At 40.4% G+C, this 16,507-nt stretch overlaps 1 protein-coding gene and 1 long non-coding RNA gene across 3 annotated transcripts in view; one reads left to right on the forward strand and one right to left on the reverse strand.

Moving 5' to 3' along the window:
- The window catches only part of ITGA9 (integrin subunit alpha 9), a 218,121-nt gene that overhangs the window by 74,236 nt on the left and 127,378 nt on the right, over positions 1-16,507 (reverse strand). Inside the window, exon 18 of the mRNA XM_021386283.1 lies at positions 6,589-6,739. Within this exon, the coding sequence (XP_021241958.1) occupies positions 6,589-6,739 (151 nt within the window). The remainder of the gene's footprint in view (positions 1-6,588; positions 6,740-16,507) is intronic.
- On the forward strand, positions 1,373-16,440 carry LOC110393413. Of its 2 annotated transcripts, XR_002434999.1 has the most exons (4): positions 1,373-5,191; positions 5,372-5,471; positions 10,397-10,477; positions 11,423-16,440. It is a non-coding gene; the product is annotated as an uncharacterized LOC110393413 (long non-coding RNA). The 2 variants fall into 2 exon arrangements; XR_002434998.1 differs by having other exon boundaries at positions 1,377-5,191; positions 10,397-16,440.

Genomic DNA, 16,507 nt, shown 5'->3' on the forward strand with positions numbered 1-16,507 from the left:
GAGACAATGATATGAAAGACTAGTTACATTCCAGACAGCCATGCACAGCTGTCACACCACAAAATGAAGAGCTACATCACGACAGCGACAAAGCTGAAGGCTCAAACTTCCAGCGTCAGGCCAGAGAAGAAGACAACCTTCTGTTGCAACACGATAATGCCAGGCCCCATATCAGTCTAAAGACCGTGAAGCACATTGCCAATCTTGGCTGGACTGTCCTACCACACCCACCATATAGTCTGGATTTGGTGCCTTTTGATTTCCATCCGGCTGGGATGATGAAAGATGGGACTGTGTGGGCAACATTTTCCTAGCAACATCATCATCACAGCAGCTGTGAAACAGTGGGTGACCTCCAATGATGCAGATTTTAACAAGCACAGCATAGAATCTTAGAATCATAGAATGGCTTAGGCTGGACCTTAAAGGTCATCTATTTCCAACTCCTGCAATGTGGACAGGGTTGCCAACCACTAGATCAAGTTTCCCAGGGCCCCATCCAACCTGGCCTTGAATACCTCCAGGGATGGGGCATCTTTGGACAACCTTCTCCAGTGCCACATTCATGTTATGTGTAGGGTCTTGTTCATCACTGGAAAAAATGCATATCTAATAGTAGCAAGCGTTGAAAAATCTTGCTGAGAACTGGTTCTATCAAACAGTGTTATTGTGCTCTTTGTATCTGCTGCAGTTTCCATGGAAATAAATCACAGAATCATAGAATCACCAAGATTGGAGAAGATCTCCAAGATCATCTAGTCCAACCGTCCACTTCCCACCAATATTTTCCCACTAAACCATGTCCCTTGGTACAACATCTAAATATTTCTTGAACGCCTCCAGGGATGCTGACTCAACCACCTCCCTTGGCAGCCAGTTCCAGCGCCTGACCACTTCTTCAGAGAAGATTTTTTTTTCTTAATTCCCTCTAGTCCTACCACTGTTACCTGGCAGAAGAGGCTGACCCCAACCATGCCACAACATACTTTCAGGTAGTTGTAGAGAGCTATAAGGTCTCCTCTGAGCCTTCTCTTCTCCAGACTAAACAATCCCAGTTCCCTCAGCTGCTCCTCATAAGATCTGTGCTCCAGACCCCTCACCAGCTTCACTGCCCTTCTCTGGACACTCTCCAGGACCTTGATATCTTTCCTGTAGTGAGGGGCAATATAGGAGGCATTACTTTCAAAGCAACCTATGTAAAATAAGCAATGAAGTCATACAGCTTGAATTGCAAGCATTTTTTCTTTTCGATCAAGAAGTTACACAATTTTACTCCAGGGGTGTGAAATATTTTGGTGCACCCCAGAGCAACAGTTAAGCATTAGATTCACAAAAGCACGGAAGCACCATGTGGCAGTGACTGCTACTCTGCTCAAACTCCAGAATTCTGGCTATAAAAGCTCCACTAGCCAAAGGGTTCCCATTGCCTCACATACGTGATGTATTCCTTGGGTGGGCAGCCTTACAGGCATGCTTGTGTCAGCACAGGGCTTACAGTTTCTACGCCACTTGGGATCGCTCTCCTGACACCCTAGGAGAGGGGATGACAGGAGCAGCTCCAGCTCACTCCACACAACGTCAACTAGCTTAACTCAAACCACTAATTTAAAAGGTTACTGCTAATCATTTAACTTCTCTGCCAGTGGATCTAAAGGGGCAATAACTGCTGGAAAAGAGACATTATGAATACCCAGGACCTATGGTGTCTTCCACTGGCACAGATGGATCCAAAAAAGGGCACATGTCCTAGGCTTTTGTCCTCAGTCAGAATCCTACTCTGAGAGACTTAAGTCTCTTAGAAAGTATGAGCAGCATGGGAAACCAGTGTAAGAGAATTTCCAAACTGGAAAAAATTAAATCCTTCCCGCATGCACAGCTTTTCTGGGCTCTCTTTGTCAGGAGAAGGAAGCAAGCACTCAGGGAACCAGATTAGGTTTGCAACTGACCTGCCTACTAACCCAGACAAGGCACCACACTACTTGCAGAAGAGAAAATACAGACCTATAAGCACTGTGACTCAGATTATCAGTGTATTCATAGCAAGTACCAAGGTTTCAGATGCACACAAAAGAATTACAAGAAATGAATACGTTCTAGGAAACCATAACCTTGCTGCTCCCTCTGCCTTGGCCCAGCCCCACAAGCTTCATCCAGCTGTTGCTGGTGAAAGCTGCTGTGAGAAGCAGCAGGAGTGCTACTCACAGCTGGCTCTGGATGCTGGGAGCCTGCCTGAAATACAGAAATAAACCACGGCTGGAAATGACAGTCAGCAGCAGGACTTCCTGACCTCCTCCCTCCATAACCCTGAGATGGGCTCAGCTGTTAGGTTCCCTCTGGCTCTCGCAGAGCACTTCAGGAGCAGTCAGAGATTAATGCTTTAGATACTGGGTTATTGTTGTTGGTTATATTATTACGTTACTTATGATATGTTTATACCATTGGGATACAACCCCCTGAACTGATTTCATAAAGATAATGCCCTGCCTACATCTACACCCTAACCTCAGCTCTTTGATCATGTGCTTCCATTGCTCTTCCTGCACTTACCTGGCACTCACCTGACCCTTGGGAAGCCCATTCATCACACTGAACTTGCAGAATATCAACCCCCCAAAAAGGAGGGAGAAAGTCTGTATCATGAATCATGAGGCCAGGCACAGAAGAATGGGATTTTGCCTTTCAGTGGTGGCTGTTGTACCAGCCTACCTGGGAAATCACTGACAAGTGTCAGCTGCCATGGCCAGTAAGCTTATAGTGTTTCTTCTGTAACTGTACTAAAAATATCCTTCTGCTCTGAGCAGCAGCTAACAAATGGTTAGCAGCGTGCTTATTTCTGAGAAGCATTTTCAGCAAAACTTCACAAGTCAGATGGCAATTCCAATAGATGCAAAATGATGTCAAAATCAGCAGTAATAGCTTGTTATTCCTTTTCCTGACTCCCTAGCATACAAACAGCATGCTGTGTTCTTCTATAGGAATGTGGCAAAAACACCTCTGTTCAGTGGGTTTTTCAGGCTCTGAAATAGCATTCCTGAAGCTGAATTGAGGTTATGGGACAATGAAAAGATACAAAATATAAATTAGCAGATCTACTGTACACAGAAGAGGTGGCCAATCTTTATCAACGTCATTTAAAAAAAAAATCAAAGGGAACAGGTGACGCGTCTTATTCCTTCCCCTTTTTAAAAAAAAAAAAAAAAAAAAGAGAGAGAGAAAGCAATTAAATGTCTTTGTATTTCAAAAGGAACATTTTTCTTAGTGGACATCTTCTGAAATTTACTACATTGCAATACTCCCATGCAACTGTAAAAAACACCACTTCTTGCTGTATCAGAACTTGAAACTTTGCACAGGAGTTACATCAATGATCAAACCTTGTCAACCTGAAAAACCCAAAAAGAAATCCAGTCTTTGCTCAGCCTTGAGAGGACTTTTTCGTTCTGATATTACTTAATTAAAAGAAAGAAAAAAAAATGTTATATCTGGCTTCTAAAATCTCAGTTTAATTCTACCATATTAGGAAGAATTGAAAAATAATGTAAGTATTGTTACTCCCATACGACACCATGTGGTTAATGAAACCATAATTAATGGAAAATAATTTGCATACTAAGCTACTGGAGATTAAACCCACACTGTACGTTAAGAATTCAGGAATTTCACCACTTTTCTGATTTGTAGTTATGTGTTCACTTCCCCAGAACAGTCTCTTCCTATATTCAAAAAGGGTGAGGGATGCCTTGAGTGCAGGATGGTGACACTCCTGTGACAACAGCCCCTTAGAAGGGCAGCAGCGACAACAGAGGTGAAACCACCACAGCTTGGGTAGGGATGGGAAGCTGTCCTCTGGAGCCCACACCACACACTGTGCCTCAGGAGGAGGGCTGTCTGTCAGAAGCTATGGAAAGAAAATGCTGGGCTCCATTCATGGAGCAGGAAGGACTGGCAGTAGCACAGCAGGAAAATCAGACAGTGGAATAAATTGAGCCTTTTCAACGTCAGTCAGCAAACACTTTTTCACCTCTCAGAGAAGCTGCAAAGCCCTGCCAGATGCTCTGTCCATCATGGCTCATGAACTCTCAGCCTCCACAAAGCAAAGAGCTCTCCCCACTAACGAACTTCAGGGAGTGTACCATAACCAGTATTGGGTTGTTCATCTTTTTTTTTTTTTTTTTTTTTTAATCAAATATGAGCTGTGGCATTTTGTTGCACTAACTCCATTGGAAGAACAGTATTGGCATTTGCACTGTCAGTTCTCAACATAACCAACCTATAGCAAGAAATAATCAGACTGAATCTGCCAGAATCTCCACTGCAGACACAAGTAAACTAAACAGGAGACTGACATCCTCTCAAAAGGACTACAGATTGGCTAAACAGCTCATCATGCAGTGTTCCAGGGTCCCTTTGCAGGAACAGTGTCAAGAGACCCTTCTCTTCCACTCCACTGTCACTTGTTAGAAAGCATTGCAGCAGGAAGCTTCCAACAACTAACAGCAATTTTGATTCTGCAATTGCTCCACTAAGGGAAATCTTATGAGTCATCAGTTTTACTCCAGCTTTATATTCTGGATTTTTGCCTGGGTGATGTTCAACCAGGAACAAAATCTATTTAAAGTACATGCACAGTACATATTATGCACAGATGTCAAGGGATGGGAGTAGTTTATGAAAAAAAGAATCCATTATATTTTATTTTAAAAAAGCATTGTTCAGGGAGCTTACGGAAAATATAACACTAATTGAGGCTATGAGTTGTAATCCAGTTTCCCATCTGGACGCATGATGAGGCCAGCAATCCATTAGCTTGTCTTGAAGCAAAAGCTGATTGAGAGGAAGCAAAGCTGCCCAACACAACCCTGTTACTCAGTGTTTCAAAACTGTTACTAAGTTATTGAAAACAACAACAACAACAAAACCCTATCAAATCAGTCACACAAACAGTGGAATGGCAGAAATAGCATGCCTTTCTACTGCTTGCAAGACCTGAGGAAGAAGGAAGCCTGCATGTTTCTTTGATATGTGCTGTATTTTATTATTCTGTATTTTTTAAAGAAATGCTGGCTTTTTTTAGCAGAAGACACTGAGTGGTGAGATAACCCTACAACAATGTCATCTGCTTCCAGAAACTACTCCTTCTAGATAGCTTTCAGCACAGCTGTTTCAAGTCTGCTTTAGATCTCAGCTCAAGGTAAAACACTAAGGGGGACAGCACATCAGCTTGTTTCCTGACAGCATTGGCCAAGAAGGACAACAAAGGCAACTGGTGTTGCAGTTAATTTGCATGTAAAATATTTAACATGTAAACACAGAATTAAAACAACAACAACAATCTTTTTAAAAAACATACATCAAACTATTTCTTCTTCAGTGTAAAGCTATGGAAATCCTGCCACTGACTTCAACAGGAGCTGGGCTGCACCCTGAAAGTCTTCATGTGAACTTCCATTAAGGAGAAGCTGCATATTAGGGTAAGGCATTTCTGGTTTATTCCTTGTGTTTCATTTTTTTCTCCTGATGAACTGCACACTTGCAGCACATACTATCAGTAAAGGAAGCTTATAATACAAAGAGAACTTCATGAGGTTTGTAACTGTGTGCAGTGTTACAGCCTAATCTGAAAACCAACAGAATTAACTTATGTCAGAATTTATCACACTTTATTATGTAATGAGGCAATTTAGGTGTATAATAGCCGAAATCTATAAATCTTCCTCTATAAAATTTGATGAATAATGGCGAAATATTGTTTCAAAGGGTCATGTTAATCCCATACTTTGCGACAGTTGTGCTGTTTTTAATATTGCTCTTATTGCTTACAAAGCACAGCAAAGCTCGAAGAGAGACACAAATCACTAGAAAAAGCAGGAACAAAATGTTATTATTGTAAATCTATTGTTTCACACAATTATTTTCATGTTACTCAACCAGACAGCTATCATAGCCAGTTTGTAAAAAGCTCAATTCAGTGTTTACACATCAACCCTAAATAAACTCAAGCTAACGAAAACATTGGGCATTTCAATCTAAATGTGAAGAGACAAAGGCTGAAAATCTTCATGTGAGCCCACTCAGGTGAAATAAAAAGTATTTTTGAGCTCTTGGAACTAATGATGGGCCCTGGCCACAAACCAAACTTCCACTTAAAGATGAGCAAAGAGCAGCCTTCCATCTTGGTTTCTGCTAGGAGAAAACGTAGGAGTCCAGGTCAGGAGATGACCAGGATGGCCAAATGCATTGTGGCCTTTGCATATCAGTGACCTCTGGTATCCTACAGGTTTACAAATAATTCTCCTTCTGCCTCTTAATACCTTAATACCTCAAGCAAACAATCTTTCTGTTCCATTAACTCACACCAAATAACAGTGCTCTCTTCTGTACAAGCACAAATTGTATCATTTACATAGCTTAAACCCACAAAAGAGAAAACCTCAGTAAAGAGCCTGGAAGAAATTCAAGCCCAGCATAATCAGAAACAATTTTCAAACATCTCAGCACTGGGGACAAGTTCACCCCTGCTCCAACATCTTGCAAGTAAGTTGGTTCAATGTTAGGAGATTTGCTCACAGCAACACTGGCCTTTCTTACCTTCTGCCACATTTTGATGAAGAAGAGCTCCCCAGAAAAGTTGAAGAAAACATTGGTGTCGTAGGCGTCATCTCCAATGTTAGAGATTGAGATGTTAAGAGAGATGTTCCGCACTGCTCCCAGGGCCAGGTAGGCCGTTCTGTCATCAACACTGTGGGCAAAAACAATTACATCAGTTTAACTCTTGGCTACTTGCACAATCTTGTCCTTACTGCTACAGACGGGTCTCAGTACAACTGCGATCAGTAATTCGGCAACGTACTCTACAGCCAATGCATGGTACAGGCAACTGTATGGAAAATGAGCAGCTCATGAATCCTGTTTCTCACACTGCCTTCTGTGATTTTAGGAAAATCCCATGATTCTCATGTAAAACCATTTCATGTGACACTGTTAATATGGTTTTATTGGGAATAAAACAGCTGAAGACTGTAAAGTCATTGAATGGGTAAAAAGCGACAAGTACAAAACATTATGATCACATTCAAACACAAATTCTATTTCATTTTGTCTTTCAATAATTTATTCTTACTGAAACATTCTAGCAACTTTCTGAATATCTTAGAACTATGGTATAGACAGGGAAAACAAGGAAGAGAGGGTTAAATAAAATCCAGAAATTGATATGAATGGAAAAATGTGTGAAAGTTATAACAACCATCTACTGAATATGACTGATCTTTCCTTGGATGTTTATGCTGGATTTAACACGATGGAGTCATGTTCTACAAAAGGAAAATCAAGAGAATGGTGGAATTAAGGTAATAGTCATACATCCTGAATCCCTACACTATTGTAGTAAGGCATCACAGATCACAAATAGACACACATTATTTGGTATACATTAATCATGCCAGTCTTCCCAAAAGATGACCTAACAAGTAAGAACACGGGCTTAAGATAAATCACAGGAAAAGATGGTATGAATGCACAGGCTTGCAGGTCTAAGAATTAGAAATATACTAAAAGATTTTATTAAATATACCAGGTATACATTCAAAAATAAGGAAAAAAAAAACCCAAATCAAACTGTCTACAGAGATCATAACTGGAATGTAAAATCATTCATATACCCTGGAGAAATTGAGGCAGCATCACAGGGAAACCATCAAATAGCTGGTCAGAACAGGGCAGAGCCCTGCAGGCACACAGCAGAGAGTCATTTCCTCTAGGGGTCAACCACACCAAAAGCATGAAGGAAGCTCTGAGGGAAGGCACCACACACCACCACCCTACCAGATGCTGTTTCACAACACCCAGGCACGCTGTAGCACACAGCAACCCAGGGGTGGCCACACAGCCTGCCAGTCACGTATCTCTTTTGAAGGATCGACTGCACCAGAGACGGGAACTTTGGCACACACTGCACCTTTGTACATCAGAGATTGTCTGGAAGTAGCATAGGTGCTGGATGTGAAACATCTTTATGGCAGCCTCCAGCTGTGCTTGTGGGGTTGCAACCAGAGCATCCACTTCAGTAGGGTGTTTCCAAAGATATGGCACTTATAAACACTTCTCTGCCAGCTGCAGTCCTACCAAAACTCCAACAGCAGAGCTCACTGAGCTCTCTCTCTGCATTTGCAAAAAGTTTCCAGACCTGGGTTTCCAAAGGGATAGAATGAAGCAACCAGGGCTCTGGTGTGCAGGAGGTCTAGAGCAAGATGGTATAGACTTGGGGTTTAAAGCTGATGCTTGTGGATTTTGAGTGCAACTTTTCCACATAATGGAGACAATATTTATAGCATTTGTTTCCTGTACTTATTTAATTTATGATGATCTTCATTTACTATAGCCCAAAACTATGGCTTACAGTTCAATTAGAGGTTTTTAAGAAGCAAATATAAATCTCCAGGAAACATGCCTGCTTTCTCCTGCTTTCACTAAATTGCAGACACCAACCAATCCTACCTATAATTGGACATTTTTCTAAACATTTTGGGCACTTTCTAAACATTTTGGTGTATTTTGGTGTATTCTTGTGATCAGCTATCAGTGCAAATAAACATTTGCAAAAGTGTACACTTCACAAGATCCACTGAAAAACTTTTGTGAGGTCAAAATACTTGGAATTTTTACTTATTATATGCCAAATGAAAGGGACAACTACATGAGAGCACTTGGAAGCATTTAACCTTTTTGGCCCCTATGCCAACATTTAGCGTTGAAAAGCATGCAAATTATGAAGATATACAAAATGATAGCTGGAATTCATTAATAATCAAAAGTACATATTTGGAAGCCAATAAATAAAAACAACCACTTATAACTGTTAATTATTTGCATGAACTTCTTAATCTCACTTCTGGTAATCCCTTCAAAAACAAAATCAACATCTATCAAACCTGTTGGCAAAATCTGGAAGCATCACTTCAGTAAGCAAAGGAAAGTTACATGATATTTATCTCATGCAGGGTTGATACTAAGTGTTATGCACTCTACACATTTGTGTCCAACAATTACAATTTAACATAGATATTGCCACTACTTCTTTCCCTTCTAAAGTAACTTTATATTTAAGACAATAATATGCAAAGGAGGAAAGAATCCGCTGTGAATTGGTAGCAGCAGCAATTTGAGATTTAACTTAAAGATAATCACAGAATATCCCAAGTTGAAAGGGACCCACATGTCCTGTCCTTCCTACTGAACAATGAAAAAAAATTGGAGAATGAAATTCCGTTTAAAAGTAACCCCATAGAAATAATTTTAAACACCATTATGTTGCGATACTTCTTTCTAAAGCTATTAATCATCCGTTTAAAGTGCATCATAACTACACGATGATGTCTATAACAACATCTTCCTAAGCAGAAAGAGAAAACCCACTTTCTGAGGGCACACTAGTGATTCTCTGTGCTCTAAGTCACATTTTAAGGGCAGCTTTGCAAGTAACTAAATCCACGTACATCTGGAACGAATCAGGCTCACTTGCTGTAAGGAAAGGATTAGGAATCTCCCTGCTCACAGGGGATCTCCCAGGCCCCATTTGCTGCTCACAGCACAGCCTGCTGCAGCAGGGGAGCCACTCTGCTGCCAGCTTGGTGCCAGGTAAAATGCATTAATCATGAAATGCATAGAAGTTCTGGTTAACGTACAGATTAAATACAGGCAACCCTGTTCGCATACACGCACATCGAGACACACAAAACATCATGCTACCTATTATTTGCATGGAAAGGGAAAGAAATTTGATATTTAGAAGTACAACATACCTGCAGCTTTCACACACAAGTGAGACTCGCAGGTAATAAAAAAATCTGAAAATCAGGATCCAACTTCATGCTACACAGATGATAAATTCTACCATGGCTGTGCTACTATGCATCAAATGTAAACAGAAATCTTTAACATTACTCTTTTTAGTGCAAAAAAAAAAAAAAAAAAAAAAAAAAGAAACTCAATTTTCAAGATCCAGGATAAAACAATTCCTTTTTTAACATGCTTTAACATTCTTTGTCAATGCTAGTTCCAAAGCCCTGTGCTATGGCCAGTGAGGGAAGAAAGACCAGCTGGGAAAGACGAACAGAAAAGATCTGCAGCTTTCATTTCCCCACCCTGCAAGATGCTAGTGTTTTTATTAACATGGGTCAAGGGAGACATAATCTGCATTCCAAAAGGTATGCAGGGACATATTTCTCTATTTCCTGTACTTGAGAAAAATTTTAAAAGAATTTAAAAAGCATTTAGCACTTCCCCTTAGCCTGAGCAGCTCATGCATAGGTCAAGGAATGTGACGAGGTTGCACTTACCCTGTTGGCCTGGACCACTGACTTTCCTTTTAATATTACGAGCTTTTTTCTTCTTACAGCAAGTCTGCATCTGTGCAGATGAATCACTGCTATTGCCCAATGGCCAGTGGAAGCTACAGCTGGGGGCAGACTGCATGAAGGTAAAGGGCTTGAAATGACTAAAGGCTAAAATGTCCGTCCTCTATCTCCAACAGAGGAAGTTATACTGCTGAAGAAACAGAAGTCTCACTTCCTTCTTTTAAATCAATAATAGATGTGAGAGAACAATATTGGTCCATGACAGGTCTAAATACTTATAGTGTCACCAACCAGCATCACAGCTGGTTTTTGCACTCACCTATGATACTGAGTATATATTTTGTCCTCCTGACAAATATTTTTTGATATATTTGTCTCAATTCTGAAAACCTTTCTCCTATGGGAGTTTTTTCACAGACCCAAGGGCCAGTTGAACTTTGAGCGTTGTAAACACTTGAACCCCAACAGCCAATGAAAAGCTCAAACGCTCAGCTCATCTTCTGGGAATTCATTCAAAGTCTTAAAGCAAAACTGAGAGGTAATAGCCCCACGAGCAGAGCCAAACCATGTAAAACAATCCCACAGGGAGAAAGTGCTATTGGATTTTACACTGCCTGTTTACACTATCACCTGTGCATTCAATTTTCTGAAAAGCTCAAACCAATCTAGGCTAAGGACTCAGGCAAACACTCTGTATGCCACGGTTTATTTGGTGTTAGCCTTCCCCCTCTCGCACAGAAGCCTCAGCTACCATGTGCTGCAGGAGACCTCACATAGCTGACTCCTGCAGTCTAGCTGAGATGCAATGAGCCAGCCATGGTAGGCTAGTTCTGGGCCCAGCAGATTGTTTCACTGATGATCATTTCTGCTTACGGAGTTGAAAATTCTGCTTTCTAGTCTGCTCTGAATAGCAGATAGTCCAAGATGATGGGAAAAATTTAATAGAGAATTTGAGGAGAGGTCCACCCACAGAGGGTTTGCAGCAGCAGAGTATGGCTTGGCACTAAAATGGCACCAATACTGCTCTCTGGGAAGATGAAATAATACAGGGCAATGTTTCCCCATAGGAAGGGATCAAACATCCTGTATGAAAAAGGCACTTACTGGAGCGAGTCTAGAACTGAGGAGATGGAACTGTTTGCGCTGGTACCCCTGTGGAGCACAGCTGCTCCCTCCAACTCTTTAGGTCTCATACATATTGCAATTCAAGACTATGACAAAAAATGTTATCTTTTCCACCTTTCCTACATCTTAATTTAAATAAATAAGTAAATTTAAGCAGTAAACAACAGAAAAAAAAAACACTCTAGGAAGTTGTTTTTTCTTCTCATTATGGAATTGAAACACAGTGCTTCACAGTTACAACTAGATATTGTAGCTTGAAGGCTTCTTTGGGAACTCTCTTCCTCAAATGTAATTAATCCACATGAATCTCCCTTAACTACACAGCAGATACAACTACCAGCCACCAGTGTCTTCAAATTTAAGTAGAAAGTACAGAGCAGGGCACAAAATCCACATAAAAACACTCCTTATCTTATCATGCTGCAGTAATCTGTTGCCTCTCTTTTTTATTATCAGTAATTTCAATTGTACCCAGATGTTCAAAACCCGTTATAAACAGAACTTAAGAATCAGTGGGGAAGGAGCCAACTCAGTTTTCTCAATGTTTACTCTAGGGAGTAGCTTTTGGTTTGAGTGAAGCTACCCTGGTTTATGAAACTGTCACATGAAAGTAAGAATAGGCACAACATCTCCACAACTTCTAATCTAATCTTTCACCCTTGAAGAAATGTATATACACTAACATCTTTTGTAACAACAAGCTGTGTCCTGGAAATCAGTGATACTGTGATCCTGAGATAGTTATCCCTACACGCGTGAGCATCCGTGTCCTAAGGCAGGAACACAAACAAAAGCTAGTAACTAGTGGCAGAAACAAACGTAGAAGATAAATGGTACCAGGCACATAGCTGGAAGTCGCATACATCAGCCTGATGTGGAAACAAACAAACAAACAAACAAACAAAACAAACCAAAATGCTATGTATTTTTCCTATTTGTTAAAGTAATTGAAGAGTAATGTTGAAATCACAGAATCACAGAATGTCAAGGATTGGAAGGGACCTCGAAAGATTATCTAGCCCAATCCCCCTGCTGGAGCAGGAACACCAAGATTAGGTCACAGAGGAACGTGTCCAGGTGGGATGTGAATGTCTCCAGAGGAGACCCCACAATCTCTTTGTTCCAGAATTGAAATACTAATAGAAATAGAAGATTGATATCCAGAAGTCATAGAGAGGAAGAGACATTTGAAAATCAGTTGAGCAGCACTTTGCAAAATATTGTGTCTAGGAATTAGAAAATTAAAGTAATCACACAAACCACATTTTTATCACAGAACTCATGCCTTCAGAAACAGACCTATTAAAATCTGATGAGACAGGTTTGATTACTTGCCTCATTCCTGGAACGCTGGAGTTCAATACGTAATTTTAAAAGCATGCTCAGCTGAGCACTGACAAGGGAGAAAAAGACTAGTACCCCATCCATCAGTCACCTTCAGAGGTCAATGAAAGGCAGCTAATTAGAGATGAAAAGTTAGAAGCAGCACAGGTTTGTTATTTTAGGAAATTTGTTTTGCAGTAACAGGTGTTATATGTCAAGAGTAAGTTACATCTCAACCTCAAACATGATAACCAGCATAAGTCTACACCACTGCATTTCCTCTGTTTCAAGGCAACAGCTCATGCAGAACCAGCAAGAGGATTTACCTGGTGATTTGGAACAAACCTCAGCCTTAACGGATTTTGTAGTTGTAGGTTATACTACAGAAAAAGTTCATGTAGATAGTTTTACAATGAATGTGTGTGCATGCATGCAGGTAACTATTGGTCAAGAAATATTCTCCAAATCCAAAACAAAGATTCTGCTTTCCATCGTGGTCTGTAGTGTATCAAGGCCATCCACATCTGGAGGCAGCCCATATAGGACAGAACTGGCAGACATTAAGCTTTTGTTGTTAGCTTTATACTCCGGTTGCTGGAGCAAGAAAAAAAACATTACTTGAACCATCTTAGATCCATAAAACACTGATGTTGGGATGTTCACAAAGAAAGCCAGGCTATACATTAGCATGCAATTTAAGTTGTGCAAAATCAAGTCTCCTTAGGGCCCAGTTTAGAAAACAAACAGAAAAAAAAATATTCCAATGGATAAACTAACAAACAAAAAACATACACCATCATTTGAGGAGTTATATGACTGGCTTCTATGGTATCTCTGACTGGTAATCAGTATCCTGTTATTAAAAAAACAAATTAGGGACCTATATTAGCTGTGGACTACTGCAGTTAATTACCACTCGTCATTTGATGGCTCTATTACCCACCACATGGGTTTGACCATTATATATTCAAAAGGAAAGGGACTGCCCAGAGCTATTAAACTGGCCTTATTTATTGGTTCTGGGAGAGATTTATGAAGCTCTGAGTGTAACCAGCTAGACGGAAACCAAAAATCCATTCCTTCATCCCCTTTCACCCTCAATGGCAGAAACATTCACTTGTTCCTGAGATGGTGCTCCCTATGCAACTTGTACTACATCCTGATTAATTGCTGGCTCTTCTGGGTTCCCCTCTCAGGAAACTGCAAATCAGATCCTGGAAGTGCATGCTACAACAAAATTTTCCAGGTGTCTTGCAAACACAGCATTCAATTCACTAGCAACTGTCTGCAGGTAAAAGATAAAAGTTGAAGTAAATTAGAAACTAGATTCCTCTTTCCTGGATTTATCAAATAGACTTATTTCCAAATGGAATTACAAATGTAGTAATCAACACTAACATGCTAATCATAGAATCATAGAATAATTAAGGTTGAAAAAGACCTCTAAGATCATCCAGTACAACCGTCAATCCATCACCACCATGACCACTAAACATGTCCCTCAGTGCCCACATCTACGCGTTTCTTGAAAACCTCCAGGGACAGCAACTCTACCATGTTCCTGGGCAGTCTCTTTCAATACTTCACCAGTCTTTCTGAGAATAATTTTTTCCCAATATTCTGCTTGAACCTCCCTGGACTCAGCCCTGGCATTGGCTCACAGAGGCCCCCGCTGTTTACTACGTGATTCCTAGTGAAAAGTCTCCTGAATGTTGGGCAGTGGGATTGAGCATCACAGCTGAGCGAGAATGTCTGAAGCTCCCCTCATTCTCAGTGGGCCACAGAATAAAGTATCAGTTAAGTGGTTCCAAATGAGGCAGAAGGTCTTTTCTTTTTTCTTTTTTTTAAAACAAAACAAAAATATTATTAATACAGATGTAAACATGCACTTCAAATGTGACCTGCACAGAGGTTAGGTGCAGGCTCTCTCTACTCCTAAGTGGTATCTGCTTTCATCTGGCAGCTCTGCAGAAATTAAGCACTCATGAAATGCTACAAATTTCACACCATGATGGCACTGTGGTGGATGAAGCACAGTGCGTCATGATGATGTTTTTTTCACAGAAGCACAGAATTGCAGGGGTTGGAAGAGATCCCAAGAGATTATTGAGTCCAACCCCCCTGCTAAAGCAGGTACCCTACATTAGGTCATACAGGTAGGTGTTTTGTGGCCTGTATCTACTGTTTAATATAATGGCATAAGCATTTTCATAGCATCCTTTACAGTGCACCAAATTACTTTGAGATAGTATTAAATTATCCAATATGAAATCACTTAAAATCAAAGAGTGAAACATGATTTTTTGAGAAAACAGAAAGCTACCTACTCATAACCAGTCTTCCAATGTCCTTCCATTCCTTCTCCCTTGTAATCACCCTTTCAGCACTTCAAAATATCTGGAGTTGGTTCAGTACTAAGGCAGGACCAAGTAACCCATGGGCAGTACATGACTGGAATGGGATCGGTTAAAGCTTGGAATCCGCATTCCAAAAGTTGGGAATATCCATGCCAGTACACAGCTTTATGCACATGTGGTCTGGACTGAAAACTCATGAGCACTTTTACTAGCACTAGGCATGCTAAATTTGCTCATTTTTCTTTTTTTGTTCTTCATAAGGCAGCGAATTAGCTCCATCTGACTAGCTCTACTATTTAGAGTAGCTTGTCTAGGGTAAATAGAATGTCAAAAATATTATTGAAAATATTTGTTCAATGAAAGATAAGTGAAAACAAATTAATCTGCTATGAATGAAGAGGAAGGGAAAAACAGATATTATCAGAATGTGTAATTAAGCTCCAAATGAAAGGATATTGTTTTTCCTCATCACGACTGTTTTGTTAAGATGCACTTCAGGGGCACAAAATCACAAGTGGCAGGCCATGAAATGTGATGTCTCTCTGAAAACAAATTCCCATTGTGTGATCAAAGGAAGATAAGCGCTGAGGCGTGAGTCTGGTAAAATTTATGAAACAACTTTGCTTCCCACATTAAATCACAGGCTTGCAGCTTTCCTCCATGGGTTTACAAAGCCTATGACCTGTGAAAACCTTTTTTTCAAAAAATTTCTTTGAAAGTCTACTATATTCATGAGATACACTTGAGCAGCTTTAATCTTTCTAATCAGAATTTGATGTTACTGCTTCTTTCTTCAGAAGGCACTGATTATCTGTATTGTTACTGCACTCAGCTATGGTCTGTGCTGTTACACCTCGTGCTAGTGAAAAGCAAATTGGATAAAGCTGTCATAACATATGCTTTTTTCTACAGCTTCTGGATTCCTTCAGTTCAGATTCTACAGTAATTTGACAAGTCAATATGAAATTGCTGAGATTCATTCTTTAAATCTAGGTGCTTAGAGTCTGATCATGTGTCTAGGGAACCACAAGGAGTCTTTCCTCTGATTTTAATAGGTTCATGAAAATTTTCTTTATTGTGCTCACACATACTACTTGCAAAAAAACCACAGGCCTCTATCAGTTGCATATCTAGTCTCTTATATGAAATTATTCTTTATTCACCAATGTAAATCATGCTTATGCTTATAAACTGTGGAGTTGTTCCAAAGCTCAGTAAGCTGACAGAATAGTGATCACAGAATCATAGAATGGCTTGGGCTGGAAGGGATCCCAAGTTCCAACCCCCCTGTGACAGGCAGGGCCACCAACCTCCAGATGTGGTATTAGACCAGGTTGCCCAGGGCAC

The sequence above is a fragment of the Numida meleagris genome, chromosome 2 (assembly GCF_002078875.1).
Source record: "Numida meleagris isolate 19003 breed g44 Domestic line chromosome 2, NumMel1.0, whole genome shotgun sequence".
NCBI classification, from domain to species: domain Eukaryota; kingdom Metazoa; phylum Chordata; class Aves; order Galliformes; family Numididae; genus Numida; species Numida meleagris.